The sequence below is a fragment of the Phyllostomus discolor genome, chromosome 1 (genome assembly GCF_004126475.2).
Source record: "Phyllostomus discolor isolate MPI-MPIP mPhyDis1 chromosome 1, mPhyDis1.pri.v3, whole genome shotgun sequence".
Classification (NCBI taxonomy): Eukaryota; Metazoa; Chordata; class Mammalia; order Chiroptera; family Phyllostomidae; genus Phyllostomus; species Phyllostomus discolor.
The window spans coordinates 116,308,161-116,334,066 of NC_040903.2; the positions used below are offsets into that span (position 1 = coordinate 116,308,161).

The following is a 25,906-nucleotide window of genomic DNA, read 5'->3' on the forward strand; positions in this document are numbered from 1 at the left end:
TTAACGAAGAACTGTGTTTCTGCATTGGAACTGAAACTAATATGAGACCAAACAATTCTTATGAAAGCTGGGCTAGCCCACTGTTCCCACAGTTCCAGGCCTCTGGGATTCATCTAGGCTGCTCTGTGCAGTCCACACTGTGTCAGACCTTTGCTGACTGACGCCAGGGACACAGCCCAGCACAGGCCTCACCCAAAGGCCAGAGTGAGAGCACAGCGTTGACAGTTGGAAACAACTCCCAGGAAACAAAAGAGAATCCCAGGATTTGAAAAGAGAGCTTTGTTTTGGCAGGCACCGTCCTGAACAATCAGACACCCTTTTCTCCCCACTGGTTTTCCCAGTGGGTGCTGGGTTACATTTCCACATCTCTCCAAGCGGTTCCCTACAGTGTGAACTTCCCCTTTGAAATGGATGCTATAGTCAGGTGGGCTGGGGGCGGCAGGGTTGAGGCCGGGCGTGCTGTGAACTAGGACAGAGTGGGTGACCAGGATGGGATGGGTAGGTGCTGGTACAGTGGTGTTAAGGGGAATGAAGCCAAATGCCCAAGATCAAAGCTAGGGAAATAAAGTTTTGCTGCCAAGTCCAAAGGTCAGGCACAGAGTGGAAAATCTGACACAGAGCCAAGTCAGGAGCCAGCAGGACTGGAAACATGGAAACAGTCCAGGGAACAAGAGAAGGCCTGGCGTGGTGGCTACTGAGATTGAGCTGCCAGTAAGCCTAGCTTCACTGGTTCTCAACCTAGGCTCACACACAAGGGTCACAACAAGGACGACAGGGCCTGCCCGGTTTAAGCCACGTTGCGAGGGAGAAGAAAACAAGGGTTTCATAATCAAGGTCCATAACCTCCTAGTGTTGTACACAAGATTGTGTGGATTTGTACATTTTCCTGAGATTGTTAAAGGAAACAGTGCCCCAAAAGGATTTTAGGTTTGAATTTGGTCATCCAGAGAGGATGATGGCTGTGGGCTTTCCTCAGTCTTGGCTTAGACCACAGTGGCTGAAGGTCCTGGCTACCCTCCTAAGGGGCAAACTCTCCCGCCACCTGTGCACCAGGGGCTTGCTGCTGCTGTGCTGCCATTCCTCCCGGGAAAGCTCAGCCCGGGGCCTGAAACAGGATAAGCTTAGTAAATGATGGAGGATGCACACAGGGGCGCAGAAATCGATTAAAAGTGGGGGTGGGGGGAATGTAATTCATGACGCTCAGAGGAACTGCAGGCGCAGCTCAAATGGAGACATTGACTGGCTTGAATTAATTTAAGGTTTGCAAACTTTCTCATAATCCCTCCGCTTCGTTTTACCGGGGAAAAACAATGGTACCCTCGCCCCTCTATTTTATGGTACAGTTGGAGTTCCGGGAAGAAATGCAGCGTCTTCGCCTTAGACTAACCAATTTGAGCGCCACGAACCCGGGCGCGGAAGTGCCCGGATTCGACAGCTGGAACAGGGCTCCCCGCCCGCTCCAGCGCCCACAGCCCCGCCCCCTACGGGCCGCGGGCGCGCCGACGTGACGTGTCGTTCGTGTCGACCTCCGCGCGCTCCGAGCCCGGAAGAGGCCCGGGCCGGGAAAGGAGTCGGGTGGTTGCTTTCCAGCGTCTTCGTCCCCATGGCGCTGTGGCGCGGCTCTGCGTACGCGGGCTTCTTAGCGTTGGCGGTGGGCTGCGTCTTCCTGCTGGAGCCGCAGCTGCCGAGCTCGGCGCTGCGCTTGTTGTGGAGCTCGTTGCCGCTGGGGCCCGCTTCTCCGGGACCCGGCTCCCCTGAGGGCCGGTTGGCGGCCGCCTGGGACGCACTCATCGTGCGGCCGGTCCGGCGCTGGCGCCGCGTGGCCGTGGGGTGAGTGCCTTCGGGGCCTGCGTCTTTGGGCCAGTCCTGGAGGTGAGGGCGCCCGGGACCTCCGAGGGCTGCCTTGGCGGAGGTCGGGCGGGTTGGGAGCTGGGAAGTTGGAGCCCGCAAGAAGCGGGTCTCCTGAGGTCCTCGGAAGGCCCCTCGGCGCAAATGTCCACGCTGCTGCCTCCGTGGTGAAAAGCGTTGCATGTCTGGAACTAGCCCTCTTCGTCACTGTTGCAGGGACTCACGAGACCGCTTTTTTCCTTTGGCTGGATCCTGCGCCCTTCCCTCTTCTCCGTAGTTTCAGCCTTGTCGCCTCTTGGAAGTCCCGCTCAGCCGGACACCTTACTATTCGAGCCACCTTCGTTCCGCTTTCAGCTCCTCCCGTTCCTCTGGCGACTGCTCTTTTGCAGTCTAAATTTTTGGTGTTTCCCGCGTTGACGGCACTCTTCTTCCTCTTGCTTCTGAACTTGAAGCAGTGGGGTGTGAGTGGTAGCTGCCTTGAGCTACCAACGCCTTGCTTCCCCTTCCTTAACGCCTTAGTTTGGAGACCACCACTCCACTGAAACTCCTGTTTCAAAGCCCACTGGTGACTTGCTGATGTTCAAATTCAGTCTCCGTTTAGTCTCTGCAGCCTTCCATGCGTTACACATGCATTTGTCCTTGAAACTCATACTGCATGTTTAGGATGCTTCCAGATCACAGTGCCGCCCTTCTTTGTATTCCTGAGAATGTAATTATTTCCGTTACACTAACTAGTTCCTGTCTCAGTTTGACTTGAATATCTTACCAGCATCTGTAAAGCACCATACAAAAGCAGGCCTTCTGCCAAGCACTCTGTTAATTTCTGTGATTGTTGGGGCCGAGAAGGGTAAAGTAAAGCAAAGATACTGTGAAGATTATAAATAAGTAATCTCTGTAATATAGCATGGTGTCTGCTTTAAAGAGCACTCAGATGTTAGCTAGTGTTTTTTATATCAACACATTTATTGTTTCTTTAGATGTATCTCCTTTTACGTCTTTTTTAAAATTTGGGCCCTTCCACCCACTTCCTTATCAGCTTCATTGGCCTCCCTGGCGTTATGCACACTCACTCAGCAGTATTCATCGACTGCGTGTTTTGTGTCAGGTCCACGCTAGGTTCTGAGGATACAGAGATGGAGGAAGCAAGGTTCATGCCTCATTTGTTGGGAACACACATATCTATCAGTGCTTGGATCACAGAATACCACAGACTGGGAGCTTAAACAGATATTTATTTTCTCACAGTTCTAGAGGCTGATGAGCCATGGTCAAGGTACTTGCAGGGTTGGTTTCTGGTGAGTCCTCTCTTTCTGACTTACAGATGGCCTCTTCCTTGCTGTGTACTTATGTGGCCTTTCCCCTGTGCATGGGCACTCCAGATGTCTCCTCTTATATGGACACTAGTCCTGTTGGATTGTGGCCTCATTTAACTTTAATTGTTTCCTCAAAAGTTTCTCCAAATACAGTCGCATTTGTGGTTAGGGCTTCAACATATGAATGGGGGCGGGAGGGGGGATGCAATGCTGTCCATAAGGATTATGAAAAGTGCTTTGATGAACTAGTAGTATAAACAAGGTAGCCTGTGTCACAAAGAAGGATAACTAATTCTTTGTAGGATGAGGTTCCAGAAGAAAACTCCATCTGAGAAGGTGATGTTCCATTTATTATTGCTACATCACAAATTACCCCATAACTTAGTAGCTTAAAGCATGGTCATGATCCTGAGATTTGATAGGGCTCACTCAGCCAAGCAGTTCTCATTTGGAATCTTGTGCAGTTTTGGTCAGATAATGGCTGGGTTTGTACCTGAATACCAACAGGTTCTCTGTGTAGCTGTTTGACTTTTTCACAGCAGGATGAGTGGGTTAGGAGACAGAATAGCCCAACAGGGCCAGGCAGAGCCTTAATGCCTTTTATGATGTAACTTAGAAGCACTTCTATCATAGTCACAGGTCCAACTGGCTTGAAGGGGAGGGAACATAGAATACGTGTTGACAGGAAGAGTGTCTGCATAACGTGAAAAAGAACATGAGATGGGCCCCCTAATTAAAGCATTGTTTATAGTAGCAAAAATTCAATAACTACTTTTTTCTCTTGGCTAGAAATAGGAAAATGCATAAACAAACTGGTACAGTCACACAATGGAATATTGCAGTTAAAATAAATTTTAAAAGACCTTTATTTATTATGGAAAAAAGTAAACTACAGAAAGCTGTGCACCATGACCCACTGTGGCCATCTTGGAAAGTATATTCTGCCATAGTGATTTGCATGGGATAGGCCCTAGGGAAGAAATGGCATTTCTCCATGAAGGTGGGCAGATAAATCCACTTAGGCAGAAAGAACCGAATGTGAAAAATACATAGTTTGGGAATGCTAAGTTGCCCCTGTGTTTAGAGTAAGGAAGGACCTTATGGTAGAAAGATGTCAAGAAATGATGTCAAGAAGGGCCTTCAATATCAGAGTAGATGATGAGTTTGTTTATAATCAGGTAAATTATGCAAAGCTCTTTGCTGAGACTAACATGGGGATGTGAAAGGTAGGTTTTAAGTATTGGTTCTAACCTGTTTGACTGTTTCATTGTCATTTTTGTGGGTAACATCCATTGGTAACATTTCTCATTACCCAAAGGGATTTTTAGCCTAAAAATGGGCATGTGCAAGGGGTAGGTGGGAGAAGGTGCAGTACCTGTTCCAGAATCCCATTTGGGATGTGTGCGTATTGTAGTTCACTTCCCAGGAGAATGTACACAGATTTACTCGCACAACACAAAATTTAATGTGATTTATAAGGAGGAAAGTACCGAGACCTTGACACTAGTTAAGAGGCCACCATGGGGTCTTCTGTGTGAAGGAAAAAAAGAGCCTTTTCTTGCTTGGAAATGGTGCCAAATGTGAAATTTGATAGGTTCAAAGTGCTAGAGTAAAGAAAGGCTGCTACAAGTAACAGGTTTTTAGTATTTGGGATCTTGCTACAACTGTTAGTAGACAGATACATGTATTGTCATCCAGTTTTCACAGATGAGTAAGCTGGGGTTTAGAAACATTGATTTGCCCCAAACTAGTTACCAAGTGCCAGAGGCCCAACTCTAACCGATTCCTGGCTCCTCCATGTTCATGCCACATTGCTGCCATTAAGAGAGATTAAGAAAAAGGAACAAGTTTGTGGTAGAAGGTAACCAGTTTGATTTCAGAGGAGGGGAAATGTACCTGCTGTGGGATTTCAAAAGAAACTCAGCCACAGCTGCTGACTTTGAGAGGCTGGAGTAGGAGGAGTGTATTGGGGAGCAGGGTTGCAGATTTTAGAGACACCGGCACTTAGGTTGAAGCCAGAGAGTGGATAGCCTCACCCAGGGAGAGAACGAGAAGGGAAGGTAAATGATGAGGGTGGCATTTGGAGAGGCACCAGCATTTCAGGGGTTGGTGTATAGTGACCAGAGAAGTAAAACATAGGAGTTTCAAGAAGATGCTGAGCCCACTACCACATCTTTCTAGAACGTGTCCCGCCTCCCCACTTGAAAGTGGACCCTGGTATCGAAGCCTCACTGGGTGAGTGATAAGCCCCTCATCTTTGGGAACAACCAGCTTATATTCCCCCATACCTGGCTTCACCCTGACCTTTGAAAACTATCTTACTCTTCTCTCCTGTTCATACTCTGTGTCCTAACTCGATCAGCATTCTTGTGTCCAAACACAGGGTTGATCCCTTCGTTCACATCTTTTCTTGTGCATGCTTCCTGCATGGGCTTTAGTGTCAGATAAATCTGCATTGGAAACCGGCTGCTCTAGCCATGGCTTTTGGAATGTTGGAGGACTCAACCTTTTTCAGCTGAAAATGATGATGACTACTTTCCTGTCTTATGATGTTTTGCAAATTGGTGTGATCTATCTGAAAATGCCTGCCTTATTTCTCCAGAGCACCATCCGGGGTTCAGCCCAGGGACCCTTTTGGATTTCTGCTGTTTCGTATCTTGTAGTGAGTATGATTAGCTCTTGTAATATCTTGGTGTGGTATTACAGCTAAAACATAACCCGAGGAAACATCTTACAGATAGTGAAACAGAAAGGAAGTGGTAAGAACCACTGTTCTTGCCTTTAAGGAACTGAAAGTCTAGAAGGGGGAACTATTCCCCCTTCCCGGCCCCCAGCCCATCCCTAGTGATAGGTGAGGACCCTCCAGCTCCCAGCTTCCTCTGTGCTCACCCCGTCAGCCTCTTGACTGAGATTTCAGCATCTGTCACATTGCCTTATTTTCCAGTTATTTCATCCACATTTGTGTTTTCTCCAAACTCACGTTGTAATCTTTTACACATTTCTTACCAAAGTGTGAAATTCTGCCCGTCACATGAGGCTAATTTTTTCTTCTGATCCTTTTGCCCCCTCCTTCCCTTAATTTCCCCTGATAATGAAGCACCTTAACCTGTAAACAATGTGCTCATTTATATTTTAGTACACTGTTGAATGAGGTAAGTGCAGAGAAGGTTTCTTGCTCTGGTTAAAGTTTAATAAAACAACCAGAAATCACATGTAAAAGTACTGAGATTAGTATCTGGCACATAGTAGATGTTCAGTGATCTTTTCATAAGCTACCAAAGATAAAGCTTTCCTCTTCATGATTGTTCCCCCTGCCCAAGTATTCATGACATGGTTGGGGGTGGGTGAAAAATGTTCCTATGGTGGTTATATATTTTTAACTCCAAATTAGGCCTGTTATGTTTTGTCTTGTGTTGCAGAATACGCTGGATGTTGTTTTTTCAGTTTTGTTTTTTTGTAACTTTTACAAGCTCAACTTCCTTCCATTATCATCTTTCAAGAATCAAACTATGTTTAAGATCTCAGCAGAACTAGATATGAAGGTCATGTGTTTACTGAAGTCATTATTTCCAAATGTGGGTATTGCTCAGTATCTGAGTTTTTGCTGCCCAGACACAAGATCCCAATCTATTTGGATACATTTTCTAAATAGAGCCGTTCAGTGGAAATAGTATCTCACCCTCCAAGCTCTCACTGTCTGAAACTTGGGAACCTACTAGAGCCAGGGAGACCTGTATTCCTATTAAGATTCGTACATCTTATGTTGCATTCCATAGAAACACTGTATGAGGTGGAACTGGGATGAGTTTACAGTGTCTTTGGTTTATTATCATGTAAGGCGGTGAAAGGAATGTGTTTTAAACACATTGTTCAGCACCTGCCATATGCACATTACTGTGCTTTACACTCAGAAAGGCATGCTGATGTTTAGGGCCTTTCCAGTTGACCAGAGTAATTATGTGCCTTTGACTTTAAAAGAGTAATAAAATGGGTATTTAAATGTTTGTAGGCAAAAATCTTTTCAAAAACATGGGGCCCATAGAGGGAGAATTAATAAAAGAAATCTTATAATGAGGATGCAATCAGTTTGTGTCATGTTTCTCTTCCTTATCCATATAAGCCTTACTTGCATGTTGTAATAATATCTAGCCTGTATATAAACGTTTAAAACTGTTATTTGTTAAGTTATAAAAGTAATACATGTTTGTAAACATTAGAAATACATCTAATGAAATAAAATTCCTTTCCCTTAACAATCTCATTCCTCTTCTTCGAGTTTGCAACCATTAATGATTTGGTGTGTTAATTTCCAGATCCAAAGATTTTTTAGAACAACCAGAAGAGAAACATAGCTATTTATTTCACCCTAAAATTCAATCCATTGAGCCTTCTTTATTGATGAGTTTACCTTCTGATTTCAAAGCTGCCCAGGATTACTGAGAGCCCAGCTACCTTATCACCAGGAGCTGTTTTGGTTGGCCTGCTGTGAGCCTGGCTCTTCTCAGAGGCTGGGAGCTGCCTGTGTGGTCATCCAGCCCCACTGCCAAGAATGACATTTCCAGTAGGCAGAGGCAGGATTAGTGACCAGGGGTGGGTAGGAAGACTGCACCTAGCTACCCAGATTATTCAGCCTTTCTCTTTTAAGGGACGACTTTTAGCAAAGAAACACTGACGATATGAGCCAGAGCTGTCCAGGCACACATAGGAGAGGCCCTGCCGGACAACCTTAGTACTTTATAGTTTCCATGGAGCCAACCTGGTAACTCAGCATTTGCCTTTTACTTCGCACTGTTCCTAAGTGTATATTAATTCATTTAATCTTCACAACAGCTCCATGAGTTAAATACTCGTGCCATTTTGTAGATGAGGAAACCGAGACAGAAACATTAAAAGTGACTTGCTTAAGTCACACACAGCCAGTGTGAATCCAGACAGTTTGGCTCCACCGGCATTTTCTCAGAAATGCTATATTTGTGTTACCATGATAGCTCTACTCTGAAATGCTGAGCACCCATCTTCTCTCTTTGTAACTAGTGTAAAAGTTCACCAAAATATTGAAGAGAACCCCGTGTCCTATTCCTGAGACGTACATTCAGATAAAGTCTTCCTTCTGCTATGTGTACTTTGCAGTTCAGGTTTCAGATCCATTTCATCTGTTGTTCTGTTTGAATACAGTTCTCTGAAACATTTTCCTGAATGTTGTCCCCCAGGACTTCTGCTCATTTCTTTCATGTTTCTGTCCTCCTTCTTTCCAGAGTCAATGCATGTGTGGATGTGGTGCTCTCAGGGGTGAAGCTCTTGCAGGCACTTGGCCTGAATCCTGGGGATGGGAAAGATCACTCCATCCTGCATTCAAGGAATGATCTGGAAGATGCCTTCACTCACTTCATGGGGAAGGGAGCAGCTGCAGAGCGCTTCTTCAGCGATAAGGAAACTTTCCATGACATTGCCCAGGTTGCATCCAAGTTCCCAGGAGCCCAGGTCTGTTTGGTTAACCAATAGTAAGTTAAGATAGGGTGGGAGCCCTGACTGGTTTGGCTCAGTTGGTTGGGCTTCGTCCCACCAACTGAGGTCGCCTGTTCGATTCCAGGTCAGGGTATATGCCTGGGCTGCGGGTTTGGGCCCTGGTTGGGGCACATACAAGAGGACCAATCAGTGTTTCTCACATGGATGTTTCTCTTCCTCTCTCTCTCCTTCTCTCTAAAAAGAAATAAAATCTTAAAAAAGGGGAGGTGTTGGGAAAAGATAACCTAATTTACATGGTTCCTAAAAGTAACCAAGCAGCTTTTTCCTCCAGTTTGTCCCAAAGGGATGATTGTTGGGAATGCAGTTCTGCAATGTGTTCTCTTTGTAAAACTGTGTATCTGACCTTCCATTAACTCTGCTGTTTTTAGTCAGATCCAGTCAGCTAGCATTTATAAAGCATATTTACTAAAATTTTGGTAAAATTGCATGTTACCGAAGTTTAAGATAAGAATGGTATCTGCTAACTGGTTTGGGTATTGCTCGTGGCTGGTAACTTGCAGTAATCTTAACATGGCCTAGTCGTTCCTGAGCAGAAGGCGAGGCCAGACCCACAGGGAAAGTTCTAGACTCGCCTGGGAAAGGGGCAGCTGGGGCTTCACTCTGTTCTGCTGGTCCACATCAAGGTGTCTGCACCTCAGCACTATTGACATTTTGGGCTAGACAGTTCTTTGTAGTGGGGGTTTTCCTGCACATTTTAAGATGTTTAGCAGCCTCTCCAGCCTCTATCCTCTCGATGACAGTAGCACTCCTTCTTTTCCCCAATCGTGACAGTTAAAACTGTTGTCAGGGTGGGGGAGAAGAGGAAGTAAAATCACCCTGGATGAGAACCACAGGTCTAGATTGGTGGTTCTCAGAGGTAAGCACGTATGCCGGGATCTCCTGGAAGGGGTATTGAAAACAGATTCCTGGGCCCTGCTCCCAGAGCTTCTGATTCAGCGTATGAGGATAGGACCCAAGAATTTTACACTTCTGGCAAGTTTCCTGGTTATATTGATGCTTTTGTTCTGAGCACCTTGTCTACAGGGTTCCAACCTGTCAGAGATAGAACTAGGGGACCCCAAGCCCAAGTGGTGATGATAAACAAAGCTCTGGGGCCTGCATCATCCAGACAACTTCTACCAGGCTCACTCAGAGGCAGAGCAGTGCTGGGACAGGCGATCCCACCGTGACTTCTTCCCTGGGCCCAGCACACCTGCTGAGACAAGTGCCCTTATGCCCCTTGAAGTCGAGTTTTTGTTTTTTGCATAGTACAAAATGTTTATTTTTATTAGTCACATACCATCGTTATCGCACTTCCCCCACATAAGATCTCAAACTTTAATCAGAAACTAAACTCATCATTTTTTCTTACATGTGTTCTTTCTGTTTCAACCTTCCGGCTAATTTCAGCACCAGACCCTAGTCAAACAGTTTAGCCAGTCTGAGTCAGTCTTCCCTTTCCCTTGTTTCTTGAGGTTGAGTTTTGGTAGTTTGTTTAAACATCTCTCCACCCTACCCCTAATTCTTCTTACCTAAAATCTTCCTTTGGCTCGTCACCTAAGTCTGGGTGTGACTCTTACTAAGGAAGCTCTTAATACCATTTCTAATTTGTACCTTTCATAGACTATTCTTTATGACCACTTTTATTTTGATAATTTTTAAGACTTTCAAGGGATTTTTTTTCTCCCTTTGAAGCTGCCCATTTGAACATTGGAAACGGGCATTGGCGTTACCCAACTGAGTTTCTGAAGGAGACAGCAGCTGTTAAAATTTCAGTTACAGTCATTTTGCAGCCGAACTCAGTAATGAGAGTCTGATCTCTTGTTAAGAAACCCTGATAATTCTAACGTGATGACGTGTCTCCTGCATAAAGGTCTTTGCGATGGTGGATTGAAACCACCAGCTTGACTTCTACTGTATTCTCTCTAAATTGATCCTGACTTTTGTTTCATAACAAAAAAATTTTTTCTACAGAACTTTACCTAGCTTGTAGATCATCCAAATTATTTCTTAACATTGTAAAACCTAAAATATGTTATTTATCTTCCACTAGGGTGGCACTTTATTTAGTGCCTTTTTAAACTCCCTTGAAGTAGGTTGACTGATAAACAGCAGTTAATAACTATTACATGAAAACTCTAAAATCTACCTCATAAAATCTTAATATTTCCCCTAAGATATTTAGTACATTCTAGCCATCATAGTTAAATAAAAAATTAAGGTAATATGTTAAAAGTCCACATTTCAGCCTGTGTATCACAGAAAGTTTTAAATTTATCCATAGAAAGGTGCTACTGCCTCACCTAAACCCAGTAGTTGGTTGACAAAACCCTGGGATCAAGTGATGTGTAGCATCTAGAATTGAATCATTTATTTAGTCTGTGCCTCTGTGTGGGACTGAGGACTAGGAAGGTGAGGTGGTAACATTCTGTTGATGTGGCTTCTTAGCTTTCATAGTAGAACACCAGCTTTATCTCCTGCTTGTCAGGTTTCCAAAGCACATGAATTCATCCTTAGCATGAAACAGCAGCTTTGAATTATCTGTTCTCCAGCCCTGGGCCCTTAGCTGAGAGAGATGATATTTAGGAGACAACATTTTCTCCTAGAAAAGCTTTTGTGTTTCCTAACACATCAGTGTGTTTTGTCCTTTCTCAAAATTTAGCAGCAAACACTTGCTGAGCACTTATTGTGAGAAAAAGACAGTCCCTGCCCTGAAGGAGCTAGACATGTACCCAAATGATAATACCCCAAGTGAACAAGGGCTGGAGTAGGGTTTGTTCAGAGTGTAGGGTTAGCAAGGGCTCTCTAATCCTGTCTGGGAAGGGTTTGTGGAAGCTGATTAGGCAGTGGGGAGAAGGGACTAGAAGGCACCGCAGAAGCAGTGATACTGCACCTGATTCTTGAGAAGTGATCTGGGATTTATCAGTATATGAGGAGGACAGGTGTCATCAAACCAAGAGTATGTGCTAAAGGCACAGAGAGGGGAAGGCAGACTTGGAGAACTGCAAGCACGGGGTGGAAGGGAAGGCAGGAGACGAAGATGGAAGGAGAGCTAGGGCAGATAGCGAACGGCCTTGTGTGCCTCACGTAGGACTTGGATTTCAGTTCATTGCAGTATTTATTGATGACTATTGGGGAAGTAACATAATCATATACTCATTTTAGAAGGATTACAGTGTAGAATACAAGATCTGTGAACACTTTTCATGTTTGCTTAATCTCTTCGGGCTGCCTGGAAGCTCAAGGCCAAATTTGATCCACGGTTAAGGCAATTATACTAATTTCCATGGTTAGTATATTTGTTTTCTTCACCTTTCCTTGTAACTCATAGTCAATTAACCTATGGGTTTAATGTTTTATTAGCCTCATATGTGTCTTCTTGTAAAGTCACCTCAAATTGAGGGGAAAAATAGACTAAATTAATTTTAAAAATTATTAAGCTTGGGTAACTTAGTTGTGCTTAAAATATTAATAAAATGAACTATCTTGAACTATCTTACAGCACTATGTAGGAGGAAATGCAGCTTTAATTGGACAGAAATTTGCAGCCAACTCAGATTTAAAGGTAGGTCAAATTCTCAGATTAAAACCTGTCCCTTTCTCTAATTTTCAATAATTTTAGAGCAGGAATGAGTATCTCTTCCCAATTCAACATGTGGGCCACCTACTATGTGCCAGATTGTGGCCTCTTATTAGGAGCCAGTGTAATAATAGTAGGAGAGTTGTAGCAGCTTATGCACTTCCTGAGTGCTTACTTTGTGCCCGACATTTCTTTACCTTATATTGCCTTTAGTGATTTATGTAGATTATATCATGTAATTCTTGCAACAGCCTCTAAGGCTAGTTGATACTGTTGTTGGTACTATTCATTATCTTTCCACATGAAGTTTGAGGCATAAAACAACACACCTAACAAGAAATGGAACCATTCTAACCTAGCACCATGTTCTTAAGTGCTGGATCAAGGAATGGTTAAGAGTCAGTGCCTAGGACTGGGGATTATATAGTGAGGAGAGCAAACTTAGTTGGTTGTATTTCTGACCCTAGTATTGAAACATGAAGTCCACCAGATGGAGGTTGGTAAGGGGGGGGGGGGGCATCTTTAAGTCTTCAACCATTGATTTAATAGAATTCAAAGTTACTGCTGTTCAGAATAACATCTGAGTAAGAAGGTTCTTTTGCTATGAGTGGACTAGGTCAAAGTGGGGAGGCCAGCAAGGAAGTTATTGCTGTTGCCTACTGTAAAATGACTAAGGTTTAGATTAAGCAGCCAGCAGAAGAGAAACTCGTCTGTCTAAAGCCTGATAAAATGGAATTACTTGGTGCTAGACCATACTTGAGAACAAAGAAGATAAATTTAACAAAGATGACTTAAGAGTAAAGAAACTTGACAGGCGTGGAATAGATGTGAATACTGACAATAGAGAAAAGGAACTGTAAACAGTTTTCAGGAACCAACCTAAAAATAGAAATATGGGCCCTGGCCGTTGTGGCTCAGAGGACTGAGCGCCGGCCTGGGAACCAAAGGGTCGCCAGTTCGATTCCCAGTCAGGCCACATGTCTGATTTGCAGGCCATGTCCCCAACAAGGGGCACGGGAGAGGCAATCATACATTGTTTCTCTCCCTCTCTTTCTCTCTCCCTTCCCCTCTCTAAAATAAATAAATAAGAATCTTAAAAAAAAAAAAGAAAGAAAGAAAGAAAGAAATATGGGTCAGGACAGAGAATCAGAAGCCCAGAGGTGGGTCCTGTGTACAGATAGATGAGCAGTTTGAGGGGAAAGTTTATGTGGAGCCACACTGTACAGCAGGAGATGCACGTGCTTAGACGTGGAGAGCATATGAAAGTGTGCACATTCAAATTTTAAAAAGAAAATTCTCATGAAGTATTAGGATGGAAAATATAGATTTTTTTTGCAGTCATTATCTTTATAGGTAGTAATTAACTCCCAAGAAGAGAAGATTAGAAATTCCAGGGCTAACCTTCAGAAATATTACCAGTTAATAGAAAAAAAGAAAAGATTAATCATAAGCTTATTAGAGCCTGCGCTCTTCCCATCAGAACCCTGGGTGTTTGCGTGGGTCCTCAGTAGGCCACCCTCCTGACCCTGAGGAGTAATTCTGGCATCTGGGAGGACAGCACCCTGCGAGTCTTGGGTTAGTACAAGATTGACCTCCCCTTGAGAGAGCATTTGCTGCTGTTTTCTGCAGAAGCCGTGCCTGGGACCAGTCTCATTGGAAAGCATTCTAGTGAAACGAGTCTGGCCTTGGTAGGAGATTGAGGAAAGAAAAGAGATATATGTTACTCAATCCTCTCAACAATCTGATGAAGTAAGATATTGTCGCCCTTTTAAAGGTGAAAGACAAGGTCCAGAGATGTTAAGTAATGTGCCCAAGGTCACCTAGCCAGGAAATGTTAGAGCTGGGATTCAAAGGCCAGGTTCTGTCTTGACCTCACCACCCTCCAGCTGCTCTCATTCAGTTTCACTTGCCAGAATGTGATCATCTGAGAACTACCAGAGGTTAAGAACTAGGTATTTCCAAAGGTGGTAATAATAATAATAATAATAATAATAATAATAGCTAACATTTACATAGTTCTTAATACATGCCAGGCACTCTTTCAAGTGTTATATATGAGTATATATACTCATTTAATCTTCAGAATACCCTGTAAGGAAAGTTGTATTATCCCCATTTTATATATAGGAAAAATGAGGCTTGGAAAAGTTAAAACTGTTCAAGGTCACATATGTAATAAGGGGTAGAGCTGGGGTTTGAACCCAAGCAATCTAGCTCCAGAGTACATACTTTTAATGACTGCTGTATATTGTGTCTCAGAAGTAGACCCTGGTGAATATAGCAAAGGCAGACCTCGTGGAATGGTGGGATAGAGGCCAGATGGTAGGAGGGGAGAATGCCTTAGAAAATATATTTGTGAAGTGTTTGATAAAATCCAGCACCCACTTATGATAAAAACTTGAAGCAAAGTGGGAATAGAGGGAACACACCTCAACATAATAAAGGCCACATATGACAAATCCATAGGCAACATTGTACTCAATGGGCAAAAACTATAAGCATTACCCTTAATATTGGGAACAAGACAGGGGTGTCTGCTTTAAACGAGGGTGGGGATGGGGAGAAGGAGAAAATGAAAATATATTTGTGGAACTGAACCAATAGGAATAGAATAACGTTGGATTTCATCAAATCCTGCTTCTGCATCTAAGAAGGTGATTGTGGGAGTTTTTGTTGTTTGGTATATGGTAATTACATTGATTTTCAAATGTTAACCAACCTTACATCCCTGAGATAAACCCCATTTGGGACTGATAATATTTATTGCCCTTTTTATATGTTGTTGGATTCAGTTTACTAAAATTTTGTTTTAAATTTTTATGTCAATTTCCAAGAGGGATATAGATCTGTATTTTTCTTTTCTTGTATGTCTGGTTTTGACATCAGGGTTATACTGACCTTGGAATGACTTGGGAAGTATTTCAATTTTTTAAAAAACAGATTCTGTGTAGAACTGATATTACAGTCCTTGAATGTTTATAGAGTTCACCAGCGAAGCCTCTCCAGACCTGGGGTTTTTGATGAAGGTTTTTAACAATTTTTTTCCAAAAAATAGGTATAGAGAAATTCAGATTCCTTTTTTGAATGAGCTTCAGTAGTTTTATCCTTCAAGGAATTTGTCCATTTCATCTAAATTGTTGCACTAATTGGCATAAAACTAATGATAATATCCTGTTACCCTTTTAAGATCTTTAGAATCTGTGGTGATGTTTGTTATTGCTCATTTCTAATGTTGGTAAATGATGGTTGTTTTCCTTGATTAATTTGGCTAGAGGTTTATCAATTTTATTGATCTGATCAATAAATAATGAGTTTTTGTCTCATTGATTTTTCTGTATTGTTTTTCTCTTTTTTATTGGTTTCTGTTTACTTTGACTTTAACTTGCTCTTCTTTTTCTTGTTTCTTAAGACAGAAGCTGAAGTTGTTGATTTGAGACCTTTCTTATTTTCTGATACAGAATGTTCAGTGCAAATGCAATAAATTTCTCCTTAAGAACTGAGCTGCATCCACAAGTTTTGATGCATTTTATTTTCCTTTGGTTCAAATGTTTTCTAATTTCCCTTTGATTTCTGAAAATGGGCTATTTAATAACCCATCCATGGACTACTTAGGAGTGTATTATTTAGTTTCTAAATGTTTGGGGATTTTCTAGATATATTTTTGTTACTGATTTCTATTTTAATTCCATTGTGGTCAGAGAATATGCTTCTGTGACTCCATTTAATGAGAGTTTTTTGATGGCCCAGAATATGTTTTTTCTTGCTATAGTCTGTTGTTGGGTAGAATGTTCTATAAATGTCAGTTAGACCACATTGGTTGGAATTGTTGTTCTAGCCTTCTATAGTCTTACTGATTTTCTATCTACTTTATTTATTAATTATTGAGAGAGGGATATTGACAGCTATAACTGTGGACTTAGATATCTATTTCCATTGCAGTTCTATAACTTTATGCATTGTGTACAGTATTTTTTTAAAAGATTTTATTTATTTATTTTCAGGGAGAGGGGAAGGGAAAGAGAAAGAGGGGCAGAAACATTGATGTGTGAGGGATACATTACCTCTCACATGCTCCCGACTGGAGACTTGGCCTGTAACCCAGGCATGTGCCCTGACTGGGAATCAAACTGGCGACCTTTCAGTTTGCAGGCCAGCACTCAGTCCCCTGAGCCACACCAGCCAGGGTTGGCATGCAGCATTTTTAAGCTCTATAATAAGGTGCACAAGTGTTTGGAATTGTTATATCCCCTTCATGAATTGGCCTCTTTATCATTAGGGATAAAGAAAATTATTTTATAATATTCTTTGCTCTGACATCTGTTTTGTTTAAAATAGCCATTCCAGCTTTCTTTTGATTATGTTAGCATGATACATCTTTTTTCATCCTGCTTTTAACCTATTTGTGTCTTTATATTTAAAACATATTTTTTGTAGACAGCATATAGAGTTGGGGCTTGCTTTTTAATACACTTTGACAATCTCTGTTTTTTATTTGGATTGTTTAGACCACTTACATTTAATATGATTGTTACTATATCAGGTTAGGTTCAAATCTGACATCTTGGCATTTGTTTTCCAATTGTCTCATCTCTTTATCTTCATTTTTCCCCTCTTTTTCTACACTCTTTTGGATTATTTTCTCTGATTTCATATTATCGTCTCTGGCTTATTAGTTATACTTCTTTGTTTTGTTATTTTAATGGTTGCTTTAGGATTTATTATGTACATTAGCTATCGCAGTCTGATTGCAGGCAATATTAGCGTACCACCACATAGAATGTAAGAACTTTACAACAGTGTGTTTCCGTTTCTCCCATCTTATCTTTATACTACTATCGCTACATAGTTTACCTATATATGTCTTACAGATCTCACAGTATGTTGTTAATGTTTTTAAGCAGTTAATTATCTTGAAAGTATTTAAATAATAGGAAAGATACTATTTATTCAGATGTTGCTTATCCAGCACCATTCCTAGTGCTCTTCATTCCTTTGTTTAGTGCTGTATTTCTGTAGGGTAGGGTATCATTTTCCTTCTGCCTGGGGGATTTCCTTTCACATTTCTGGTTGTGCAGGGCTGCTGGTGATGAATTCTTTTAGACTTGTATATCTGGAAATTCTTTGAAGGTAATTTGCTGATACATTTGAAGGGCTTACTTAGTCTTCCTGTTTTTTAGGGATCACTGTCCTTCGTTGCCCGATGTCCGAATGTTTTGAAAATCATTGTTTCATCTATTTTATCTGTTTCCCATTGATATTTCAGATAGGAGGATAAACTTGGTTCTTGTCATCTCATCTTAGAAGCTGAAGCTCTAGCCAAGAATTAGAGAAAATAAAATAAAATGGTAGGGGCAAGACTTTCCAGAATTGGCAAAAAATGGACACGTGTCAAGGCATAAAGGAAGTAGGTCAAGGGGACGGGTATATTTTCACCCAGAAGCTGGTATTTCTCAGACACAGGAATGTTCCTCTGTGCGAATAAGCAGTTAATTAGCAAGTAAAAGTGCCTTTGAAGCTCCTGGGTGGAGCATGTTAGATCTGAAAGTGTTGTTGTCTCTGGGCACTCCTCTTTAAATCTGGCCTGACCCCTCATCGTTTGGTGGTTTTGAGTCTGTTAGCCTGGCTCTGAGTGGTGTCTGGAGCTGGCATGGCAAAAACCACAGCAGTGTGAAATGGGTTCTAAAAGGACAGCCCAGGAGATAGATACCCAGGTCAGAATGGAAGAGGTTTTGGAAAAGTTGCTGAGTACCTACGTCCAAACTTTCTGAATTGAAGCAGTTTTTACTTCTTGTATTCAGAAGGCTATCCTGTTCTCATTACAGCTAAGTACAGGAGGTCTCACTTATCAGGTCACCTGGTTGTGGGAGGTATTGTGATCCTTGAGGTTGGGCCTTTCTACACTGCGTAAAATTCCAACAGAATTGTTCTCAGTATCCCGTATCTATTTGCCTACACAGTACATGAGTGAGTAAAGAAAAACAGAAAGTAGGGTAAGGTGTGTTAGTCTGTCATTATAACAAAATGCCATAGACTGGGTGGCTTAACCAATAAAAATTTATTCTCTCACAACTCTGGAGGCTGAAAAGTCCAAGATCAAGGTCCCAGCAGGGTTCGGTCTCTGGTGAGGGCCCGCTTCCTGGCCTGCAGATGGCTGCCTTTCAGCTGTGATCTCACATGGCCTTTCTTCAGTGCGTGTGGTGGGGAGAGAGAAGAAATCTCGCTCTTTTTTATAAGGCTACCATTCCTACTGGATTAGGACCTTACTCATATGACCTCATTTAGCCTTAATTTTCTCCTAAAAGCTCTATTTCCAAATATTATCACCGTAGCAATTAGACTTTAACTTATGAATTTTGGGGGGACACAAATGTTCAGTCTCTAACAGGATATACGGGATACAGCAGCTGTGTAGGTACCTAACACATGGCGTGGGTCTTTGGTCTCATCTCTGGGCACATTGTGGCCATATGCTCGATGTCTAAACTCTGGTAACAGCCTCCTGTTGCATGCTCTCAAACCAGAAGCTTCCAAACTTAGATTGGGATCCCACTGCTTTGTTAAAATGAGAAGTGGCCTGGATGTACCTTTTCAGTTACTATACAGATTCCATGGGAAGAGGGACAGGTCTGATAGACTTCGTATTTCTTGTCTCCAGGTTCTTCTTTGTGGCCCAGTGGGTCCCAAGCTTCATGAACTTCTTGATGACAATGTATTTGTTCCACCAGAGTCGCTGCAGGAAGTGGATGAGTTTCATCTCATTTTAGAGTATCAAGCAGGTAAGAGAAATGAGTAAGTAAGTAATGGTATAAGACTTGTCAGAGGAGTCTTGTTTTGTTAGCTTGAGGTGTGACTATGCTAAAAATTTATCTGTGTGAATTAGTAGGATCCTGTTCACTTTACAAAGGTTTCTGTGCTGATACTGGCCATTGTCTGAGGGGAGAGTGCTAGAGTGTGGCAACAGTGAAGAAAATTCCCAGGTATACAAGCAGAATTGATCTAAACTCAGGAGAAATCAGGCATCTTGAGTAAAAATGAAAATGTATTAAACATACACCTATAAAGTTTTTCTTTATTACCAAGGAAAGAGAAGGGCACATAACGTCTGCCCAACTCTGTGCTGGATTCTGCACTAGGCATTTCTGGCCAACTGTTTCAAGCTTCTTAGAATTGATTCTAGGCCTCTGGCAAGCTTCCTGTGAAGCATTTTGTTTTGCCTTGTGTGTGTAACAGCACGTACTATTTCCCATTGTATAATGTTTCAACGTTTATCACTTCAGACCACCCCATCCTGCCCTCCCTCAGTAGATTTTATGTTACACACTGCAGATCTGAGTTCTGAAAGAATCCTAAATACCTGAACGTAATGTTTATATGATTCTGTGTATTTGGCTGTGGTATCTTTCCTCTGCTCAGAAATCAGCCTCTTGAATCTCTGATTCAACGCATTAATCAAGTTAAAGACTCAAGCATCGAAACGGACTAATTGGTACCTTAAAGCAGTACTTACTTAATGTGCTTCAGTGAACTGCTTCCAAGTGAGACAATTAAAAGAACCTCACCTACTAGAGTAATTATAATTAACTTTAATGTAAGAGAAATATAGTGCATCTTGAAAATTATGCCTTTCTCCAAGAACAAAAAGAGAGTTGTTCCTTGTTTCTGGTTGTCTTTTGGGTGTTTACTAGAATCAGTCAAGAAGTTAAGAAAGGCAGGGTCTGAAAATTAGGGACAGAATGTTGGGGAAGGCAGTTCTCATTTAACAATATACAAGTTTTGAGTTTCAGTTTTAGTTTCTCCCTACTGCCTGGAGGTTGTGCTGAGGATTAAGAGGTTAGTGTGTTTAAAGCTCTGTGAGCTGCTTAAATGAAAGGCAAGAACCAGACTGTTGACTACAAGGGCCAGGATAACTAAAGTTGTGCCTTTGATGTGCTGCTGCTGCTGCTGCCAGTTCCTTATTCCTCTCACTTTCGTTTCTGTGGGCACTCACGTCACGGACTTAGGGCTTTTCTGGCTCCTGGTTTCTGTCATATACCTTGCAGAGACGGCTCTCCTCCCTAAGACTGCTGCTGTGTTTGACAGGTGTGCCTTGTGTGTAATTCAGAGGGTGGCACAGCATATCTGGACAGGAGATTGTCTTTATCCTTGGGATTATAAACTTCACACTTTAGTTTTTTGTTTTCTTAGCCATATTTTCTTGGTACGAAGCAGTGACCTTTTATGAAACTTTTTGTGAAGTTGCACTTTTATCAGCCCCTGGAGAGAACTTAGTCAGGTGGTTGCAGCTGTTGGGTCAGCTATCTAATCAGAAATCCATCCACTGCTTCCCTCTAACCTGGGTGAATAAATTCCCAGGGGGATTTGTCAACTTTTTCCTCCTCCTCTCCTGCCAGACTCCTGCAGAGAACGTTATTTTCAGGCTTTGGGCTGGGGATCCAGTCAGTCATTATCTGGGTTTTGCCGACTTAGTGGCTGAAGGACAGATTGATAAATTGAGAGAAAAAATCACTTAAATAAGTTCAAAGTTTTGTGAGAAGAGAGGGGTATTAACTATTATTAGGGGCTCTGAATTCCAGTCACTTTGCTTCTCAGGCCCCTCCATCAGTTCTGTGTCCTTTGGAAACAGCCAATGAACAGCTCTTCACATCCCTCCTTGTCTTCACCTTTCGGAAGCCTGTTTATTTTTGCCTCTCTCACTTTTTTCCTGAAGGAATTGATTTATTTTGAGTGCTGTGTGCCTCTTTTTTCCTAGGTTAAATTAGGCAGTGCTTCTTGGCAGCTTCACTCTTTAAGGGCCAATTCCAGGTCTTGCCCTCTGGAGAATACTAATGCCATGTCTTTTTCCCTTGTACAGTGTCTCATTATTTGGGGAAATAATTGGACTTGGAGTTCATACCCATATTTCTTGTTGTTGTGGGCATTAGAGTCATCAGCCCGTTTTTTTTGTGTGTGTATCTTGCTGTTCATTCACTTGGCTCTGTGCCAGGGGCAGTGTGAGGCAGTGGGAGTGTGATGGTAGTAGAAGACCCGGCTCTGCCCTCTGCTCACTGTCTGCTACAGGAGATGGCCTCCCGAGCAAGTGATTGCAAAGTCACGTGCTAAGTCCTGTAACTGGGTGTAGCTCTGGCCCAGGAAAGGAAGTGATTGGGTCTTCTTGGGGTCACAGAGTTAGGAAAGGCTTGACGGGAGGTCACCCTTGTGTCTGGTCTTTAAATGAAGCAGAGCTGGAACACTGCACTCAGCTCTGGAGACTGCCATTGGGTGTTTTCTTTGGACCTGGGCCAGGAGCTAAGAAAGTAATTCAGTTTTAACAAATATAACCATTGCATTTGGGGTTAGTAAATAGGTACTATGTTTTATTTTTATTTTCATAGATTTTTATATAAGTGACCCACATATAAAAGTTTTTCAGAGGAATGAATTCAAGAAAGCTGAACTCAAAGCAAAAGAAGGATGGGTTCTCCCAGCTTTGACACTTGCTCTAGAGTAAGCCCTACACATGTGTGTGCACACGCATTTACCAGAGAGAGGCAGGGCCTCTGTTTGGAGATGCCCGTTGCAGAAAGGTGGAAGGAGGTTGCTAACTGCAGTTGGCATATCAACTACAAGATGAGGAAAAGCCTTTCTAAAGGAATATCCAGTAACTGTATTGGGTTGGCTAAAAAGTCCCTTACTTTTTTTTTCCATGTGATGGCTCTAGAAGTACTTAGTTGTCTTTAACTTCATTCGAAACAATTTTGTTAGATTGTATTGTGATAGCTGTCATAACAGTGTGCATTTAAAAATTATAAAAATTGGTAAATTTTTGTGCAGCCATTTTAATATTGAAGGTGAAAGAAATAACTCAACACTTTTGGCCTATTATGCTTTATTGTTTCAAGAAATATAAAAACTCAAACTCAAAAAAAGATTTGTGCAGTGTATGGAGAAGGCACTATAACTGATCGAATGTGTCAAAAGTGGTTTGCAAAATTTGTTGGTACTATTGACATTTTGCCAAGTAAGTCTTTGCTGTGGGGCTTCCAGTTCTTACGCATTGGAAGATGATAGCAGCACCCCTGGCCTCTACCCACTAGAAACCAATAGCAGGAGAAAGCCAATATATTCAAAATATCCAAATCAATAAAGTTATTGGTGAAAATGAAAAATGTGTCTTTTTTAACAAAAATTTTAACAACTTTTAGCCAATCCAATAATAGAAGCCAAATTTTTATACTAAGTTTCAGTGTATGAGCTTGCATTTTATAAATGGGGTGAACCCCTCATGTGGAGGGAAAACATGTAAACCTGCAGGGTAAGTCCTTGCCCCAGAGTGCCCATGCTGGTGGTCACCTGCTTCTCCCAACCCCATTGTGGACAAGAAGGTGAGCTCTGTGTGGTAAAGCCGCTGATTGAAAAGCTTCACCAAGTGAGCTCAGAGAGAGCCTCTTTCGTCTTCCCTGCTTTAGGACTCACACCCCTCTCAGGTACTGGGCAGCTTGTGGAGTCTTAATCAGTTAGTTCTCCACCTGTTGCACATCAGAATCCTCAGCAATGGGACCTGGCCACCTGTACTTTTAAATTTTTTTGTATTTATTGATTTTAGAGAGAGGGAGGAAGAGAAACCCTGACTTTTGTTCCACTTATTGATGCATTCATTGGTTGATTCTTTTTTGTTTGTTTGTTTTGTTTTAAAGATTTTATTTATTTTTTAGAGAGGGGAAAAGGGAGGGAGAGAAACATAAAAGTGTGGTTGCCTCTTGCACGCCCCCTAATGGGGACCTGGCACAACCCAGACACGTGCCCTGACTGGGAATCTAACCATCGACCCTTTGGTTCACAGGCTGGCACTCAGTCTACTGGCCAGAGCCAAACACCTGTACATTTAAAGCGAGGTTTCCTAGGGGATTCTGATGCATGGCCAGTGCTGAGAGCCAGTCCTATAGATGAGCACAGAATTCTCCTCCTGCCAGCAGACCTACCCGAGGATGGATCTAACTCCCTGTGCAGGGGCTGTGACAAATGCTATGGGAACCAGACATGTAGTGTTCCTTTGAAAGAGCTGGCAATCTGTTCAGGAAATACGGCCCAAATGTGTGAAAAGTTAAGCAATGATATATAGGTTTGACTAGTTCAAAATAGAAGAGATAACTCAAAGCATAATGATTGTCACAAACCATGGAAAGGAAAATCTCTGTGGATGCTTAGAGTGGTGAAAGTGTACCTCAGGCTGGAGCAGTCAGAAACCATTCAGGAAGGAAGTAGCACTTAAACTTGGTCTTGAACAGTCATTATTCCACAGTAGCTCACTCAGAGGATGTTAGAGCAGCCAGATGCCCTTACCTTCTGGACTGAGTGCCTGGACAACACTGGGAGGGAGGAGGGAGTGCAGTCAGCTTGACTCTTGAAATGTCAGCCCCCTTAGGCCCCACCTAAGTGAAAGATGCTCTGGGCAATGCTGTGAGGTGAAGACAGAGAAAGGCAGCATTGCTGTATACGGGGACACACTTGTATGCACTCTGTGCTGGCATTTGGACGTCATGCTGCTGCTCTGTAACTGGGAAAGGACACAGGTATCCTGTGTTTGAAAAGCTCAGTGATCAGCAGAGCTTTCCTGAGCCTTGACAGGAGCTTACTGCCAGCCCTTTGACAAACGCACATAGCACCCGTACTGTGTTTCTGTGTTTTTGTTGGGTTGGGGTTGGGGTTTTCTTTGGTGTATTTCATTACTGACAACGGTCTCCCTGGATGTAGTGTGATGCTTACTCAAGGCCATTGTAGCGAGGTTCCACTCAGCCAGAAGCCAGCCTGCCCAGAGCAAAGGCTCCACTGGGGCCCCTACAAGCCCCCTATAGCTAGGAGACTTAAAGCCTCTTCCTTTTCTTCCCATTGTGTTGACTGGGCTTTTCTAGGGGAGGAGTGGGGCCAGTTAAAAGCTCCCCATGCCAACCGATTCATCTTCTCCCACGACCTCTCCAACGGGGCCATGAGTATGCTGGAGGTGTTTGTGTCTAGCCTGGAGGAGTTTCAGCCAGACCTGGTGGTCCTTTCTGGATTGCACATGATGGAGGGACAAAGCAAGGAGCTCCAGAGGAAGAGACTCTTGGAGGTAACAGCACTGTTAAAGAATTGCACAGATCTCAGCTAGTGTGTTTCTTCAGATTCCTGCCTTCTGCCCTCTGCAGCTGATGCTGCCTTGTCCTCAGTCCTGACCTCCCCAGGACATAGCATGGCAGCTGGCTCTGAACTTGCCTTCTGCTCCAGGGAGGCACCTCACAGTATTCTTGCAGACACAGGCAGCACCTTGAGTGGAACAGGTCAGAACATCTTCCTGCCTGAGCCTCTGTATACCATGCCAAACTGAATGACTGAAAGCTGCAGTGTCTGTAGTTTGTGTCCTTTGTGGTGTTTGTGTCATCTCACTTCTCATCAGCTGTTGCTGCAGATTCAAACAGCATTTGAAGCCATCTGCTCACTTTAGATCCCCAGGACCAGGTTGACTACATGAACATACAGGGGCAGTCCTTTGTGCTCTCTGAGTCTGTAACACAGTGCCTCCCTGCAGAGCCTAGGTGTTCCTGTTGGGAAAAGCATCCCTCATCCACAGATGCTGTGGAAGCCTACGTGGCTGGGAGCTTTCATGAGGATGCAAAGAAGACAGCGACAGTACCCATTGCTTCTTAGGGCCTGATCTTTTTTTCCTCTTGCCTGACTTCTTATCTAATGGCAATGCTATCCTCTTCTTGCAGGTTGTGACCTCCATTTCTGACATCCCAGCTGGTATTCCAATTCACCTAGAACTGGCCAGTATGACTAATAGGGAGCTCATGAGCAGCATTGTGCATCAGGTAACCACGTGGGTGGCACATGGGGCCCTCTTCGGCCCTGACTCATGGGGACTTGCAGAGATGTGCCTTTGTCCAGCAGGACCAGCTCTTTGGGCTCAGGGGCCAGATTACTGAGGTATGGCTGTCATGCCACTCCTTAGAGATGAAATAAGAAACCTATGTCCTTAGAGATTAAAATAAGAAACCAGAACTCATGAAGCAAAATCTCCTAGGTTAGAAATACGGCAGCGTATCAGTGGGTTCGTGGGCTGTTTCTTCTTCTGGAATGGGAAAGTTGGGGTGAACGGTCTACAGTGGAACTCAAAGGGGAAAACTAAAAGCCCTCTCAGCTGCTTTCAACTGAACATCAAGAATTCAGAAAAAGGAAACTGGGAGGGCTTCACTCCCACACCAGCAGGCATGCCATGTTACTCCTGCCTTGGGGCAGCAGCAGCGTTGAGCTGAATCGGGGAGGGTGATGCTTAGGATGCAGACTTGGGGAACCTGGGTTGGAATGCTGGCTTTGCTGCTGGCTAGCTTTATGAAATTAGGGAAGTTAATTAAATTTTCATTTTATTATTATTTAATCTTTTTAATGGGTAATATTCATATTAAAAACTATACAATGAAGTCACTCTCCCTTTTTCCTGCCACCTGTACCTACTGTTAGTAAACTTAGTTTCATTTATATCCCTCCAGTGTTACTATGTACATATATATGCAAATATAGGAACTTCCAGCCAAGATGGAGGCGTAGGTAGATACACTCTGCCTCCTTACACAACCAAAAGGAGGACAACAACAAATTTAAAAACACCCAACAACCAGAACTGCCAGAAAATGAGCTGTATGGAAGT

At 42.9% G+C, this 25,906-nt stretch overlaps 1 protein-coding gene across 6 annotated transcripts in view; it reads left to right on the plus strand.

The window, feature by feature from the left end:
* Nucleotides 1-1,523: 1,523 nt before the first annotated feature.
* ADPGK (ADP dependent glucokinase) overlaps nt 1,524-25,906 on the plus strand; it is a 33,079-nt gene continuing 8,696 nt past the window's right edge. For 2 of the 6 annotated variants that reach the window (XM_028507383.2, XM_028507384.2), the window contains exons 1-6: nt 1,524-1,830; nt 8,417-8,642; nt 12,169-12,231; nt 18,902-19,022; nt 24,135-24,331; nt 24,972-25,070. In XM_028507383.2, the coding sequence (XP_028363184.1) occupies nt 1,604-1,830; nt 8,417-8,642; nt 12,169-12,231; nt 18,902-19,022; nt 24,135-24,331; nt 24,972-25,070 (933 nt within the window). In that variant the 5' untranslated portion in view covers nt 1,524-1,603. Of the gene's footprint in view, nt 1,831-1,850; nt 1,873-8,416; nt 8,643-11,711; nt 11,956-12,168; nt 12,232-18,901; nt 19,023-24,134; nt 24,332-24,971; nt 25,071-25,906 lie in introns of those variants that run through there. The other 4 variants (XM_036028237.1, XM_028507388.2, XM_036028240.1 and 1 more) reach the window with 4 other exon arrangements.